Genomic DNA, 15,283 nt, shown 5'->3' on the forward strand with positions numbered 1-15,283 from the left:
TTCAAGTACATCAAAAGTTCCTACAAAGAGGCAGAGAACAACCTGCTTTCGGCATCTACCTAGGCAGAAAATGAACTTGCTTTGGGTCAAGGAAGCGCACAACTACTAAGTTTCCCCTAAAGTGTAAAAGCAAGGGCACTAAGTGCTACCAGAGGCTGCTCAGGAGACTGCAAAGTCTCCATCTCTGGAGGTCTTTAAGAACAGATTAGACAGGTGCCTCTCATGAAGTGTCCCCCAACTCTGGCTCACAGCAGGAGGGAAGGCCTCCATGACTTCTTGAGACCCTCACCCAGCACTACGATTATACAATTCCCCAAATACCTACTGCAGTTTTGGCACCAAAGCTTCTCATTTTATTCATTTTTCTTTCCCAACTTCAAATTCCACCCTTACAGAGGAGCTTTGTCCGCTCTCGGTTTTTTTATATCATCTCTATCAAGACATAATGAGACCGCTTATACTCATACTTTTAGACAAGCTATTTATTTCTGTGTCACCCTAGAACTACTTTCTGGTATGTTTACTTTTAACCAGTGTAGCAAGCAGCACCGTTTAACAACTTTTTGCATTAAAAATGCGGTTCAATAACTGCACTGCTCATTTAGCACAAACTCTAATATTTAACATTTATGATGTTTGCAACTCTTGGCCAAAGCACAGCATCAAAAGAGTATATACGCACTAAATTGTATCTTGTTAAGAAGAACAGCAGCACTGAAAAAAAGTTATATTGGAACAATCCATAAATGTGTTTACATTATATGAATGATTTGCTGTTCCTTCATAAGGCATGTAGGAAGTCAGCACTTCTCAAATGCGTAAAGTATTTCCATCTGCTTAAAGCATGATCTTTCCAAAACAAACAATGATTGAGAAATTTTTTATTATTCTTTATTTCCCTGCCAGCTGTTTTTTTGGACTCTCCTCTCAGCCACCTTCTTTCTTTCAGTCAGATCTCTCCTTATTGCTCACAGTAACACCTACTCAAGCAACAGCATATTCAGAGCTATAAGACTCAGAAATAGGAAGATCTCCAGCTGATTTAAATGGCATTTTCCTTAGATCACTTTACAACGTGTCTTTGTGCTATCATAGCTGGTGGCAGCTCTGGCTGTTGCTTCAGATGGAATTTGGGCATCCTACATCAGGACCTAAAGCCCAGTTCCTGCTGCTCTGTCCCAGTGGCTGCAGATGACAGCCTGACTGAACCCTTCTGGCTGCTCTTACGGAATCAAACAGGAGATTAAAAAACCCAAACAAAACTAAAAATTAAAACAGAAAAAAGAAAAGATAAAATTAAAAAAAAAAAAAAATTAAAAAAAAAAAACCCTAAGAACAGTTCCATTCCAAAAAGTGACGGCTGAAGGGCAGATCTGCTCCGCTGCCGGCTATGGCCACTTCACTAAGTGCATTTGTCCTGCTGTTGGCTTCTGTAAAATTAACAGTGTTGGCACTATTTCCTTTACTAAATTCCAGTCATTACAGCTGTGCAAACTTATGGGCCTAATTTATATTTATACTAATATGTGTATATAAACATGTGCTGCTTTAGCCATGTGAAGGAGCCTTAAAACAAATGAACAAATATTTATTCTAACAGAACAGTGTAAGAGAGTCCAACCGTAAAACACAATCAGGTCAAGCAGTTCCGATTATGTCTGTCCACCAAACAGCCTCATTTCAACTATGGCATTTTTCCTAAGGCATTCCAAACAGAAATCCTGCAAAGGGACACAGGGAGACGTAGAACGGCATTTTCAAAACCCAGTCTCCTTACCCAAGGCTAGCATTGTGTAAATGAGGGGAGAGGAAATGACAAATACTATCATTTACTTTGCTTCCCCTCCTCCTTTGCCCCTCTCCCCGCCCCCCAAAAAAATCCCAACATTTCTTACCTACATTAAAAAAAAAAGTCATTAAGTCAACATAATGCACTTAATGCTTATGCACTTTGATATAATAGTAATTACTTAGTAAGGTCAGAACCCAATTAAACGTTTTAGACTTCAGTCTGTGGGCTGGAGCACACAGGAAGCATTCCGGTGATAGATCACTTATATAAAGTTTATCTGGCATGCACTTCAAAACCAGGCTTCAAAAACTTTAAGTACAGTTCTGCATGTATGTGCTTGACTCTTAACAGAACACCTTTACTTAAATAGAGGGCTAGAGATCTAGTATGACAAGCGTATTTACTACTGCTAACAATTCTCCATCACACTACTCAGAAGTTGCAGGCGTATTGTATGTATAATCCTGAGATTTAAGTGAGCAGTATGTGGATTACAGGACTCTAGATCGCTGTTAAAATCCAGCACGTTAGCCCTAACTTGAATTCCGTCATTCCGTGTTTTGGTGTCCCTAAATTCATATCCACGTATTGTCAGAGATAGTGGAGATCCAGCAGCCACAATCTATTTTCCTTTTTGCTTTTCGGGAACAGGTATCCTTCTCAGTGGATCAGTGCAATGCTCATGTTAAAAACTGATGACAAAAATTTAAAGCTAAAGCAACACGCAATACTTATTCTTAGTAGGAACCACGAGAAGGTGCTTAGCAACTGCAGAACCCCCTCAGCAGAGCTGGCATTACAGGGCTACATGTGCCCACCCTCCAAACACACACCCGCTGTGCATCTCCAGCTCCAGGGAAGCTGCTCGGCCAGAATGCTGGTTCCCTGAGCATCTTCATCCAGAGACCTGCTGGGAAGAGCTGCAACCCCCCTCTTGCCCTCACATTCATGAGGCTGATGCTCAGCCCAGCGTGTCTTAGCACAGAGCTGGGACACAGCCATCATGCTCCAGGCACCGAGGCTGCAAGGGCAACGCAGTAGAGATTATAGTATAGGTTTACCTTTATGTGCATGCTCTCTAAACAAGTACGTTTATTCCAAGAGGATCTGTATGCCTAGAAACACTGCTTCCTCTTGAAAGTAAGTGTTGTGATTTTGCTGTGATTCTAAACTAACAAAGTGTTGTGAAAAGGGAAATACTGCACCCAGCTGCAAAAAAAGTAACATGCATAGTATGAGCCAAATGAAGATGAAAAACAAAACACCAGTTAAATTCAGACTGGCGTACGTCTCAAAGAAATCACTTCTTTGAGATGTGTTTCAGCCTGAAGATAGACCAGCTGAGCTAACAGTGAAGGAAGGAAATAGGCTTGATTTTTCAATTTATTTTTTTAACTTCAGGCATATACTAAGAGCACTAAAAAAACCCAAAATAAACAACAACAAAAAGCACACAAAAACAACTAAACCAGGGCAGTAAGAATTGGCAAAGCAAGACTGGAAGGCCAAAATGGTCCCTGGTCACCCAGAGAGGGTGGCAAAATGCTCTGGGGACCCACAGAATGGCTGTAGTGCAACAAGCCCTTCACTTACCTCAGAGTACCTGGCATATGTCTAAGCAACTCTGAAGGAGCACAATTGATTACAAAGGTATTTTGACAGACTTCTTTGCATTTGGAACAGGATTTTGGATAATTGCTCCACAAGCTATAAAGAAACAGGCTGAAAAACAGGAGCAGCCGCTGAGCAGTTGTTTGCACAGGAAGCAATATTGCAGGAAAAGGCAATAATGAAGAATAGTTAATTTGACCTGAACTGATGAGGTGAATGTTTTAAAAGAAATAGCTCTACATAACATAAAATAAGAATGTTTTTTCCCATTAGAATAATGCTGCAAATGTAACGCTGCACGAAATCTACTCCCTAACGCTTGTTATGATCAGCTTGGTGGTAAGGTGCATTCCCGAGGTGTGCTAGACATCCTGTGTCTGACACGGATCCCATCCTCTGAAATATCAGTTCAGCTGCTCCCTTCTGCAAGCTCCGGCTGCTTCAGGCTGCACGCTGCTCTCCCAGCATCCAGCTACTAATTGCCTGAAACTACAAGAACCGGAATGAAATCCTGGGAATATTCAGACACGCAGAACATTGAATGTGACACGGCTGGTATGATTCGGCCAGGGAAGCAGAAGCAGGGATTTCACTCTCAATTCACTGCCATTCAGGGGTGCTGTGGGCAGGAGATGGAGCCCAGCTCAGCGGAAGAGAGGTTAGGAATTTCGTAGGGCTGGATCCTATTCCTCCTTCCGCTGCTGTCTAATCCTGGGCAAACACATCCCCGCCGGGCACCTGCTTCCCCTCCCGCCCCGACAAATCTATTTCAACCCCAAACGCAGAGGGTTAGCGACCACCTTGATAACGATGAAGCATGTACAACTTTCCCCACTAATATTTCTATTAATAAATATTCCCACTGCTATTAAGTAATCAAACAAAAACCACCATAGAAATTGAACAGTCAATGATGCATTATATTAGTTTTGAGGTATTTGGTTATAAAATGTAAAAGGCCAGAGAACACCTATGCTCTTTTCCCGCCTATTTGGGCAATCCAGTTAGATGTAACGGAGTTTTTAACTCCATGAAATGATTTCAAGAATACCATCACTAGAGGCTAAGTCTCCTGGGAGACCGGGGGAAGGGACCAAAGGAACATTGTAAAACTGGAAGGCACAGAAAAGGGACAGGGCACGCAGCCTGGAACAGGCTGACGAGAGCATGCAGCTGAGTCAGTCTCAGGCATTCGTATTTTTTACAAACATGTAAATAGCTGGACTGCAGACTCAAAAGTTTGCATGTTCCCAGTTCCCGATGAATTAAAGAGGAGTTAAATACATCCACACTTCTATGCATTTTTAACCACAATGGTAATGTAAAGCAGAGATCTAGAAGCACCAAAAGGCTCCTGCAGTCTTGTAAACACCAGAGACATAAAAAGAAGACTAAATTACTGTAATAAAATTAATTCCTGCTGCATTTGCAAACTGCCGTTTGTGTGTAATGCATATGAGCACCTCTTTTACACATTAAAATTAGCTTCACATTAAAGCCACTTCCCAACCAGAAACGGTCACTATATTCACCAAGAAACAGAAGGGCTCTATTGCCAGACCTTAGATTTGTTTTGTACGGCCTGATAAACCCTAGGAACGTCCTTCATTTCTGACCACTTTTGCTCTTTCTGATGGCTACTAAAATCTGAACTACAAGCACTGACAGGAAATAGTATTTTTAGCACTACTGCAACAATTAAGATTGCTACAGTTTCTTTTGTATCTTTACACTGATTTGAGATTAGATTTAATAAGAATGTTTTAAATATTCAGATAGGCTGAAAGCCCATTCTTAATATGATGAGCATGATAAGCAGAAAACTCTGAAACACTTTTTTCCCCACACTTAGAGGTAAATCAAACTGACTGATTAGGAAGGTATGCTTCATACAAAAAAGATATAATTTACTGAAATAAAATTTAAAAGTTAATGAGCAGACTGAAAAAAAAAAAAAACAAAACCAAACAAACCGCAGCTTCCACTCGAAAGGAGAAAAAAAAAATACAATTTAACAAAAGGAAAAGTGACTGAGAGCCTATCCCCATGAGCTAATTGTCTGTCCTGTGCTATAGGGGATGCTCTTGCTTAGCTTACAAGCGTGACACTCCCCCTCCTCCCCTCCCAAGCACAGGAACTCCACAGCACTGACATGACACCTTAAATAAGCCAGCTTCCTTGAGGGCTGCCCAGGACAGGAGAAGGGGCATGCCTCCAGTCAGGAGCTGAGAAACATCTCCCATTATCAGTCAGGCTGAAGAACACCTCCCACCAAGGCCATCCCAAGGAAAACACCCATGTTCGAGCTGTAAAGAAGACGTAGATCACATATTTTTATAACCTTTGTGCAAACATAAACTGCAGATTACCCAGCACCGTAACCAGCTCTATCCAGATTCCCTCTTTCGAAACAAAATTAAGGAAAACACCCACCAGAAAAGGTTAGTGGCCAAACTATAAGGAAAAAATAAAAGCACAGGGGAAGAAAGTACATAGTGATTCGTTAAATGCGTGCTGCCGAAACTCTAACAGCGAGCACAAAACTGCCTTTTCACTGGAGCTATACTTAATTTGCAGAACTGTTGAGCATTAGTTAGAATTGTATTTCTTAAGAAATTCTCAGTAGTCCCCTGGAGCTGCCCCCAGCAATGTAAGCGCTGTGAAACCCAGGGCTTAGAGAGGAACACAGCTAACGTGACAAGAGAGTCGCAACCAGAGCTCTCCCTGTGAGCACACGCCTATGCAAAAAGAAATGGGCTAAGCATCTCAGGTTTTTAAAAAACACTCAGCCTGGAAAATAAGCATGTTAGAAGGGGAGTGCCAGGTGGATTAATTCACCTTACACTGTCACTAGAATACATTATCACGGACCATCAACCACATCACATCACATACAACGCGCAGTACTGCTTTTTACAAAAATAACTCCGATCTGAGCCAAACAATTTGCATTTGACTACAGTAACTTTCCAAGACACATCCCAGTCCTAATCTGAAAACATCAAGAATCAGAGGTTTCATTGCATTCCAGAGTCAATTTTAACAGTGAGGCCAATTAACCAGTGGAACACTGTGAACTTTAGGTCTTATTTGTTCCTTCAGTTCCTATTTAGATCTTATTTGTTTAACTGGGGTTACTGGTTCTTGCTACATTTACTGTTGTGCTGTTCAGATCTGGCATGTTCTGTGTGAAGGAGGTACTTAATTGTAAATTGAGTCACATCTTAAACCTTCCCTTAAACTAGAGGCAGAACACAGTACAAAACGTACCTTTCTACCTTTGAACGGACCTCTGTGGCTTCTTTTTGCACTCTTTCCGATTACAGAATCGCAGAATGATATGGGGTTGGAAGGGACCTCTGGAGATCATCTAGTCCAACCCCCTGCCAAAGCAGGTCCACCCAGAGCAGGAACGTGTCCGGGCGGGTTTGAATGTCTCCAGAGAAGGAGACTCCACCACCTCCCTGGGCAGCCTCTTCCAGGGCTCTGACACCCCCAAAGTGAAGAAGTTCCTCCTCACGTTTAGGTGGAAATTCTTATACTCAAGTTTGTGCCCCTTTCCTCTTGTCCTGTCACTGGGCACCACTGAAAAAAGACCGGCACCGTCCTCTTGACACCCTCCCTTTAAGTATTTATAGGCATTGATCAGATCCCCCCTCAGCCTTCTCTTCTCCAGACTGAAAAGCCCCAAGTCCCTCAGCCTCTCCTCATAAGAGAGATGTTCCAGTCCCCTCATCATCTCTGTAGCCCTCTGCTGTACCCTCTCCAGCAGTTCCCTGTCCTTCTTGAACTGGGGAGCCCAGAACTGGACCCAGTGCTCCAGATGGGGCCTTTTGCATTCAAATTCCAGTCGGCAGAACTCTTCAGTCCGTAAGTCTCCCCAATACTGCATTCAGTCTATTCCTATTTATTGCTGTACTATTCACATACCCAAGGCCCCCAGACAAACACGTGTGCTGTGGCTAAGGGTCAAACTGGTTTACTTGTTTAGCTAAATTTTTCCAAATCCTCTTCAGAGCTTGTCGTTTTTACTCTTCTACTTATAATTTTACATTTAGTCATATTAAAACACATTTCATTCAGATGAGGCCAGCCTGTCAGAGCAGCCCTGCAAGCTGCCAACTTGCCTGTCATCCACAGAAAATCAACATCTGCTTCCAAATGCTGAGCTGTGTCCTAGCAGGACACCACCGAAATACTTCAATGCTGTGCTAACCAACTGAGCAGAGTCTCAGTGTTGTTATTGTGTAATATGATTTCTACATAATTCTAAAAATCAATGTGATGTAATAGCTAAATCAAGCACTCAACAAAGAAAATATGGAAACATCCATCTTTCTCAACAAAACCTGTAATTTTATCGGTGTAAAAGCTGTTTCACTTGATGTAATCCATTCTCCATAAACAGCAGTCACCAACTTCAAATATTCCAATCCTTAGCTTTATTGTTAACTGTACTTATTCCTAATTTATTTTTTTTTTTAAAGTTGTTCTTTTTTAATCTAGGACTAAGGTCAGTCAGGGTGAGGTATCTTTGTTTGTTTGTCTGGGACTGAAGAAATTAAATTAGTCATGTACGCAGACTTTCTGAACACTGATAAAGTAACAATCCGTTATCTGGAGTATCCCCTATTATTCCAAATGTTAAGATTTAAATGTCACGACACTAGAAATCTCATACAAGTCTTTCACCATCCAGCCAAGTTTACTCAGGGCTGCAGATTTGAAGTGTCCACTACCACACAGTGCATTTAATATCCATTGGCAAAAACGCATTAGGAAGTACTTCTGGTGTCCTCATCATGCAGCACAAGCCAATCTTCCTCCTTTTCCCGGGAGAAAGGCCAACAGCCTTAAGAATTTCTGACGATATATTTTAGCAGCAAGAAAAAATACAGGCATTCAGTTAAGAGTATTTTTGAAACAGAACAAACATTTTCTGTCCTCTAGCTTTTCTACACAAACACAATGTCACACGAAGCATATCAATCTCCTCGAGACTCAGATTTTGAAACAAAAAGGAAGAAGATATAGTTTATACTACAGAAAAAACAAGAAAATCTGCACAACTTTGCAAAAGCTGACACTACTTTTGGAAAAATAAGCTGCAAATGCTTCTACATTGTGAACTCTCTGGGGGATAAGGAACACAGCACAGATATCCTCGACAAAAGGAATTGATTAATTGATGGGAGACTAGTTTGATGCAATGGGTTTTGCTTTGCTGACTTCTTGGTTTATTGAGGAGGGTAAAGAGCACTGGCTATTTTCAAGACATCATTTACCATTATCAATTCTAAAATACAAAGTCTAAAGAAAGTGCAGAGATTTAAAACAGAACAGGAAATCAGTAAGGTGCAAAACTGATCAGAACTTCTGTACCCATCCCTAAATTCGCCCCCCGCCCCCTGACCTTTACACTTCCACACACAGGCTGATGAGTACTTGTACCATGTCGTGATAAAGACCAGGAATGCTGACAGATCTTTAGCTGTCACCTTCGCAGTAACACATTTGCAAAAATACTTACTGCTTCCTAAAGTACAGTAACAATGAAAATAGCATCCTTAACCACTCGGCAGCGTTTGCTAAATTGTCTGTCTCATACTCACAGATTATTTGAGTACTTCAAGTAAACATGAAGAAAGTGCAGCCTATTCTTGAACTCCCATAATTGGTACACAAAGGAGGCAAAAATAATTCAAGGACACCACAACTTTGCAGGGAAAGAGATATAGCTTGTTTTTGTCAACTATGCAATGAAAATATTTTATAGATGCCAATTAGCAGAATGACTAAATTCTTAATTCCTAATTACTTATTTAATTGGAAGAAAACTGTCTATTTCATATAATATGCAGCTCAGGTTTAAATAACCTCTAAATTTCATATGAGGAAATCCTCGGTCTTTTGAAAGGCATTAAAAAAAAAAACCAAAAAACAAGTGAGTCTTACCATTTTGATGCCAGTGGAAAACGTGACTGGTTTGACAGGTTTGGGTTTTTCCAGTTGCATTTCTGGCTGAGCAGTTCTGTCCTTATGCTGAGCTAAAAGTAGCGAAGCAGGAAGACTGGAGCTCTCCTGTAAATATGAGGAACAAAATTCAATGCTAAAACGAAACAAATATTAATTAACTCTGCATATTCTTCAAAACTGCAGACTGTGTCTGAAAGGCCATCACCAGCACAGCAGCGTCATGCTAAGTATCCTCTCTATGAGAAAGTTTACAGAAAACGATCATTTTCAGTAATAAGAAAAAGCTGCAGCAACTTCATAAATCAGAGTAACCTACAAACAACCATTTTTATAGAATCCACATTAAAGACAATATAACAGGCTCCTTATTCCAACTAGCCAATGCAACCATATTTATTAAAATACTAAAAAATTAGAACTTAATCAGAGAAGGAATAATACGAAGTAGTATAACTTGGATCAGATGTTTATCTAAGACACATTCTTTCTACCAATGAACTCAGACCAGTTTGAAATTGTTTCCCATTAGATTTCACCTGAGGCCGTTTGGAAATGATCCTTGCTCTGCTTTGCACAATGGCACTATTGTAAGTGCAACCAACAGCATATTTATTTTCTCCTTTACCAACTTATTTTTTAGGGAAGCCAGCCAATTTAAAAAAAAATAAAAAGATATATAAAACCCAATAAAATTAATAGTTAAGCAAATGAACTACTTAAACCCTCTGAACAGAACAATTCTATAACAGAATGATTATTAACATACATATATGTACTACATTCTTGAGAGAGTCAGAAAATTATTGGCCAAGCAATTTTCTAACAAACTAATGTGACTATCCCACATGCACGCTGAAATCCTCCAGACTTCCTAGCTGGAAAGACTGTAAAGTTGAGAGCAGGGAAGGAGTTCAGCTGAATTCTTCCCAGACGGCTCTAGCACAGCGTATTATTCCTAAAGCCCTCAAATGTCACATATACTTCAGTGTCACAGAACCGAGCAAATACTGAAGTCTGAATCACATTTGTTATTCAAAATAACAAACTTTAACAAACTGCACTGTGAATTATTTAATTTTTTTTCTTAACTTATCCTGTTTTATATATATATATACATATATATATATATCCTTAACTTATAACAGTTCAGGATAAGAAGCTGGAAGTTTTTCATGCTGCGAGATGCCTTGCTGCATGGTATCCTAGACAAATTTTCTGAAGTGATCATGAAGAACAGTCGTGTTGTACACTGACTTTTCACATCCCTCTCCAGTCCTCTTTCCTCTCTATTTTTTTGTTACGCTCACTTTGTGTTAGGACTAGATGGCAAGTGTTAAAAGCAGAAAAAAATCTCACAGGAGGAGATCTGCTCCAGAGTCACAACTACAACTAAGGCACAGAATCCTACTCACATTGCCGTGATTGCCAGCAGTGTGCCCAGGTGGCCAAGAAAGCCAATGGCATCCTGGCTTGTACTAGAAATAGCGTGACCAGCAGAAGTAGGGAGGTGATTGTGCCCCTGTACTCAGCACTGGTGAGGACACACCTGGAGGATCGTGTCCAGTTTTGGGCACCTCAATACAAGAGAGATATGGAGGTGCTGGAGCGGGTGCAGAGGAGGGCAACGAAGCTGGGGAAGGGCCTGGAGAATAAATTGTACGAAGAACGATTGAGGGAGCTGGGACTGTTCAGTTTGAGGACGAGGAGGCTGAGGGGAGACCTCATCACTCTCTACAACTACTTGAAAGGACACTGTAGAGAGGTTGGTGCTGGTCTCTTCTCACAAGCAAACAGCGATAGGACAAGAGGGAATGGCTTCAAGATGCAACAGGGTGGGTTTAGACTGGACATTAGGAAACAATTCTTCACAGAAAGAGTGGTCAGACACTGGAAGAGCCTGCCCAGGGAGGTGGTTGGGTCACCATCCCTGAATGTGTTTAAGAGTCGCTTAGATGTGGTGTTGGGGGATATGGTGTAGGGGAGAACTTTGTAGAGTGGGGTTGATGGTTGGACTCCATGATCCCAAGGGTCTTTTCCAACCTGAATGATTCTATGATTCTACAATTAACGGGGAGAGAAGAGGTTAAAAACCTGTATTGTGACAATAACAGATATCTAATCTCTGTACAACTGGGATAAAATTTGGACCACAAATGCATTAGTTTACAATCTGCATCTTCAAAGCGTTGCACATGTCTGTAACCCCCGTGCAGCAGCACACGCTGCTGGCTGTCAGCAGAGTTTAAGGACATTGGATTCTTTCAATCACCAGATTTAATATGCTCGGGGAGAAGGGAAGAGCATGAAGCGTTCTCTTGTTCATTCTGCCCTCTCATATTCCTTAAACATTCACTGCATTTCTAATACAATAACTAAAGGAAGCCAATTTTTGTACCAACTTCTCAGGAGTTTGCACCATGACGGGTAACGAGATTACACAACTGTGGGAAACCCACACCATGTCAGCAGGGCACCGCATCCGCGATTGGTTCTACTGCGCACATAGCCTGCTTTGGACTGTTAACATGCATGACAGGTCCAATCCTGTAAGCATTTATCCACACTCACCATTTTCTGTATGGGAAAACAAACTGTCTAATGGTATGAACAAAGCCGGTTATATGCAAAAATTTCCGAAATATTTGTCTCCCAAAACCCCGAAGTTCTGGTAAAAGCTGGGATACAATGTCTTTACAGCACCTTGCCCTTTGCTTGACTCCAAGCTATGCCGCAGCCGAGGGAAAACCTGCCCCTGCCCCAGGCTGCAATGCTATTTTGTTCATGCCTGGGAAGTACAGGCTCTTCAAGAGGTAAGGGCAAGTCCCACCACACAGAAGACATCTAAAAGTAGATATATAATCCTCTGTACAAAGGTGAGAGTGTTTATACAGTAAATAAAGGAAGTGCTTTAATATTTTACTCGGCTCCAATTATCCAAGTCTAGAAGGCTAAAAAAAAAAAAAAAAAAACAACTAAAACAAAACACGTAACTCTTCCAGTAATATGTAAAATGCATTTGAGACTACAAGACTAAATTACACCAAGGTGTTGTGCTTTTAAAGTGAAAGGTTTTATTGTAAAAACAGGTCTCCTATAATGAAAGCAATATAAAATCTGCCTAATTTAGTACTGGGAGGCAAAAAAGGTAACAGCTTAGGCAAAGCACCCGACTGCTCTTCCAGGAGCCTGCAGAGACTCACCTGCCCGTGATGGCTCGCTCACCTTCCCAGCAAGTGGCCCCAGCCCTCCCCTCCCCGCTCCCAGCTGGGAACAACTTCATGGAGCCTTGGCCCCACATCCAGGCCTTTCTGCACTCCCCGGGGCTCAGCAGGAACCCAGCCTGCTGCACAGCATTTTAAACACCAAACATTTCTGCACCTTTCTCCTTGCCCCTGGACTACCTAAATTATAAGCTCTTTGAAGATGGGACAGTATTCTCATATATTTTCGTAAGCAACTGAGACCTTTACTCAATATAATAATACCATAAATAATACACGTAAGAAACTGTGAATCTCCTGAGTCATTAGGTTTTAAGCACCAAAGATAAAATTCTCTTCTTGGAAGAGGAAATACCCAACATCTCTACCTACATGACACAAAAAACTTGTCTTAAATTTTCTCTTGCTGCCCAGTGTGTGGGGGGAATCTTGAAAAAAATGATGAAGACCCAGATCAACTGGGCTGTAGGTTCCAAACACCGGGTGATGCAACCAAAAGAGACAAACCAGCTGGTGAAATGTGCCTTCACACCTTCCTCTACACTCACAATCCTGCTGACTCAGTAGTTTTGCCACTGGTAGCCAGAATTTAATCCTTGTTGGTTTAACACAGTACCAGCAACCACAGATATAAAATTTAATTTTTTATTTTTTTTTTTCACATAATTCTTTCATAGAATGTGTTGGGTTGGAAGGGACCTTTAGAGGTCATCTAGTCCAGCCCCCCTGCAGTGAGCAGGGACATCTTTAACTAGATCAGATTGCTCAGAGCCTCATCCAGCCTGACCTTGAATGTCTCCACCACCTCGCTGGGCAACCTGTTCCAGTGTCTCACCACCCTCATTGTAAAGAGCTTCTTCCTAATCTCTAATCTAAACTTACCCTGCTCTAGTTTAAAACCATTGTCCCTCATCCTATTGCTACATGCCCTTGCAAACAGTCCCTCCCCATCTCTCCTGTAGGTGCCCTTCAGGTACTGGAAGAGGCTATAAGGTTTCCCTGGAGCCCTGGAGCCTTTTCTTCTCCAGGCTGAACAACCCCAACTCTCTCAGTGTGTCTTCATAGGAGAGGTGCCCCAGCCCTCTGAGCATCCTCCTGGCCCTCCTCTGGACCCGCTCCAACAGGTCCATGTCCTTCCTGTGCTGAGGGCCCCAGAGTCCAGGTATACTCCAGATGGGGTTTCACCAGAGCAGAGAAGAGGTGCAGAATTACCTCCCTCACTCTGCTGGTCACACTTCTTTTGATGTAATCCAGGATGTGGTTGGCTTTCTGGGCTGTGAGTAGACATTGCCAGCTCATGTTCAGCTTCTCATCCACCAGTACCTCCAAATCCTTTTCCGTGGGGCTGCTCTCTATCACATAATCTCCCAGCCTGTACTGATAACAAGGCTTGTCCTGACCCTTGCACTTGGCCTGGTTGAACTTCATGAGGTTCACACAGGCCCACCTCTCTAGCTTGTCCAGGTCCCTCTGGATGACATCCCATCCCTCTGGCATGTTGACTGCACCACTTAGCTTGGTGTTATCTGCAAACTTGCTGAGGGTGCACTTGATCCCACTGTCTATATCACTGATGAAGATGTTAAACAGCACTGGTCCCAGTACAGATCCCTGAGGGACACCACTTGTCAACCCCCTTCATCTGGACATCAAGCCATTGACCACTACCCTCTGGATGCAACCATCGAGCCAGTTCCTTATCCACCAAACAGTCCACCCATCAAATCTGTATCTCTCCAACTTAGAGAGAAGGATATTGTGGGGGACTCTGTCAAAGGCCTTGCAGAAGTCCATATAGATGACATTCATTGCTTTTCTCTTATCCACTGGTGTAGTCACTCAATTGTAGAAAGCCACTAGGTTGGTCAGGCAGGACTTGTCTTTATTAAAGCTGTGCTGGCTGTCTCAAATCACCTCCCTGTCCTCCACGTCCCTTAGCGTAGCTTCTAGGAGGATCTGTTCCATGATCTTCTCAGGCACAGAGGTGAGGCTGACAGGTCAGTAGTTCCTGGGGTCCTCCCTTCTACCCTTTTTAAAAATGGGTGTAATGTTTCCCTTCTTCCAGTCACTGGGGACTTCACCCAACTGCCATGACTTTTCAAATATCATGAAGAGTGGTTTGGCAACTACATCAGCCAGTTCCCTCAGGGCTCTGGGATGCATCTCATCAGGTCCCATGGACTTGTGTATGTTCAGGTTCCTCCAGTAGTCACAAACCTGATCTTCTCTTACAGTGGGAGGGACTTTGTCCCCCAGGTCCCCCATCTTGTAGTCCTTTACACTGCTACTGCTTATGCTTGGCTTTTGCTGCATAAATTTTACTTATGATCAGCTTCACTTTCAGATTTGCAGCACAGCAACAGAGGGATTTCAGAGACCGTAGGAAATGTTTATTTGTTTAACAACTGCTGGTTTTCCAGAGAATTTATAAGTCATTATACAAACACTTCAGTGCTGGTTTTATGAAACTGTAGTATTACAAAACAAGTTTTGGCTTGAATTTAAGTTGACAGTGCCCCTTCATAAACAGAGACACAACTTAAAGTTGCTCAGTTTCCTTCCTCAGCCTTTAAAAATCACCTTTCTGTTGTTTTTAAGAATATTAAGATATGTTTTAACAGTAATACGTATGCAATCATAGTTAAAACTGCCTAATTTGGTCAAGTTTTAAGGATTATTTATA

At 41.9% G+C, this 15,283-nt stretch overlaps 1 protein-coding gene across 2 annotated transcripts in view; it reads right to left on the bottom strand.

The window, feature by feature from the left end:
• The window catches only part of MNAT1 (MNAT1 component of CDK activating kinase), a 141,092-nt gene that overhangs the window by 66,303 nt on the left and 59,506 nt on the right, over positions 1–15,283 (bottom strand). Inside the window, exon 6 of one of the 2 annotated variants that reach the window (XM_074149844.1) lies at positions 9,359–9,484. The exons of the other annotated variant lie outside the window; for it this stretch is intronic. Within the exon in view, the coding sequence (XP_074005945.1) occupies positions 9,359–9,484 (126 nt within the window). The remainder of the gene's footprint in view (positions 1–9,358; positions 9,485–15,283) is intronic. 2 annotated transcript variants of the gene reach the window in all.

Source organism: Numenius arquata, chromosome 6, assembly GCF_964106895.1.
Source record: "Numenius arquata chromosome 6, bNumArq3.hap1.1, whole genome shotgun sequence".
Classification (NCBI taxonomy): domain Eukaryota; kingdom Metazoa; phylum Chordata; class Aves; order Charadriiformes; family Scolopacidae; genus Numenius; species Numenius arquata.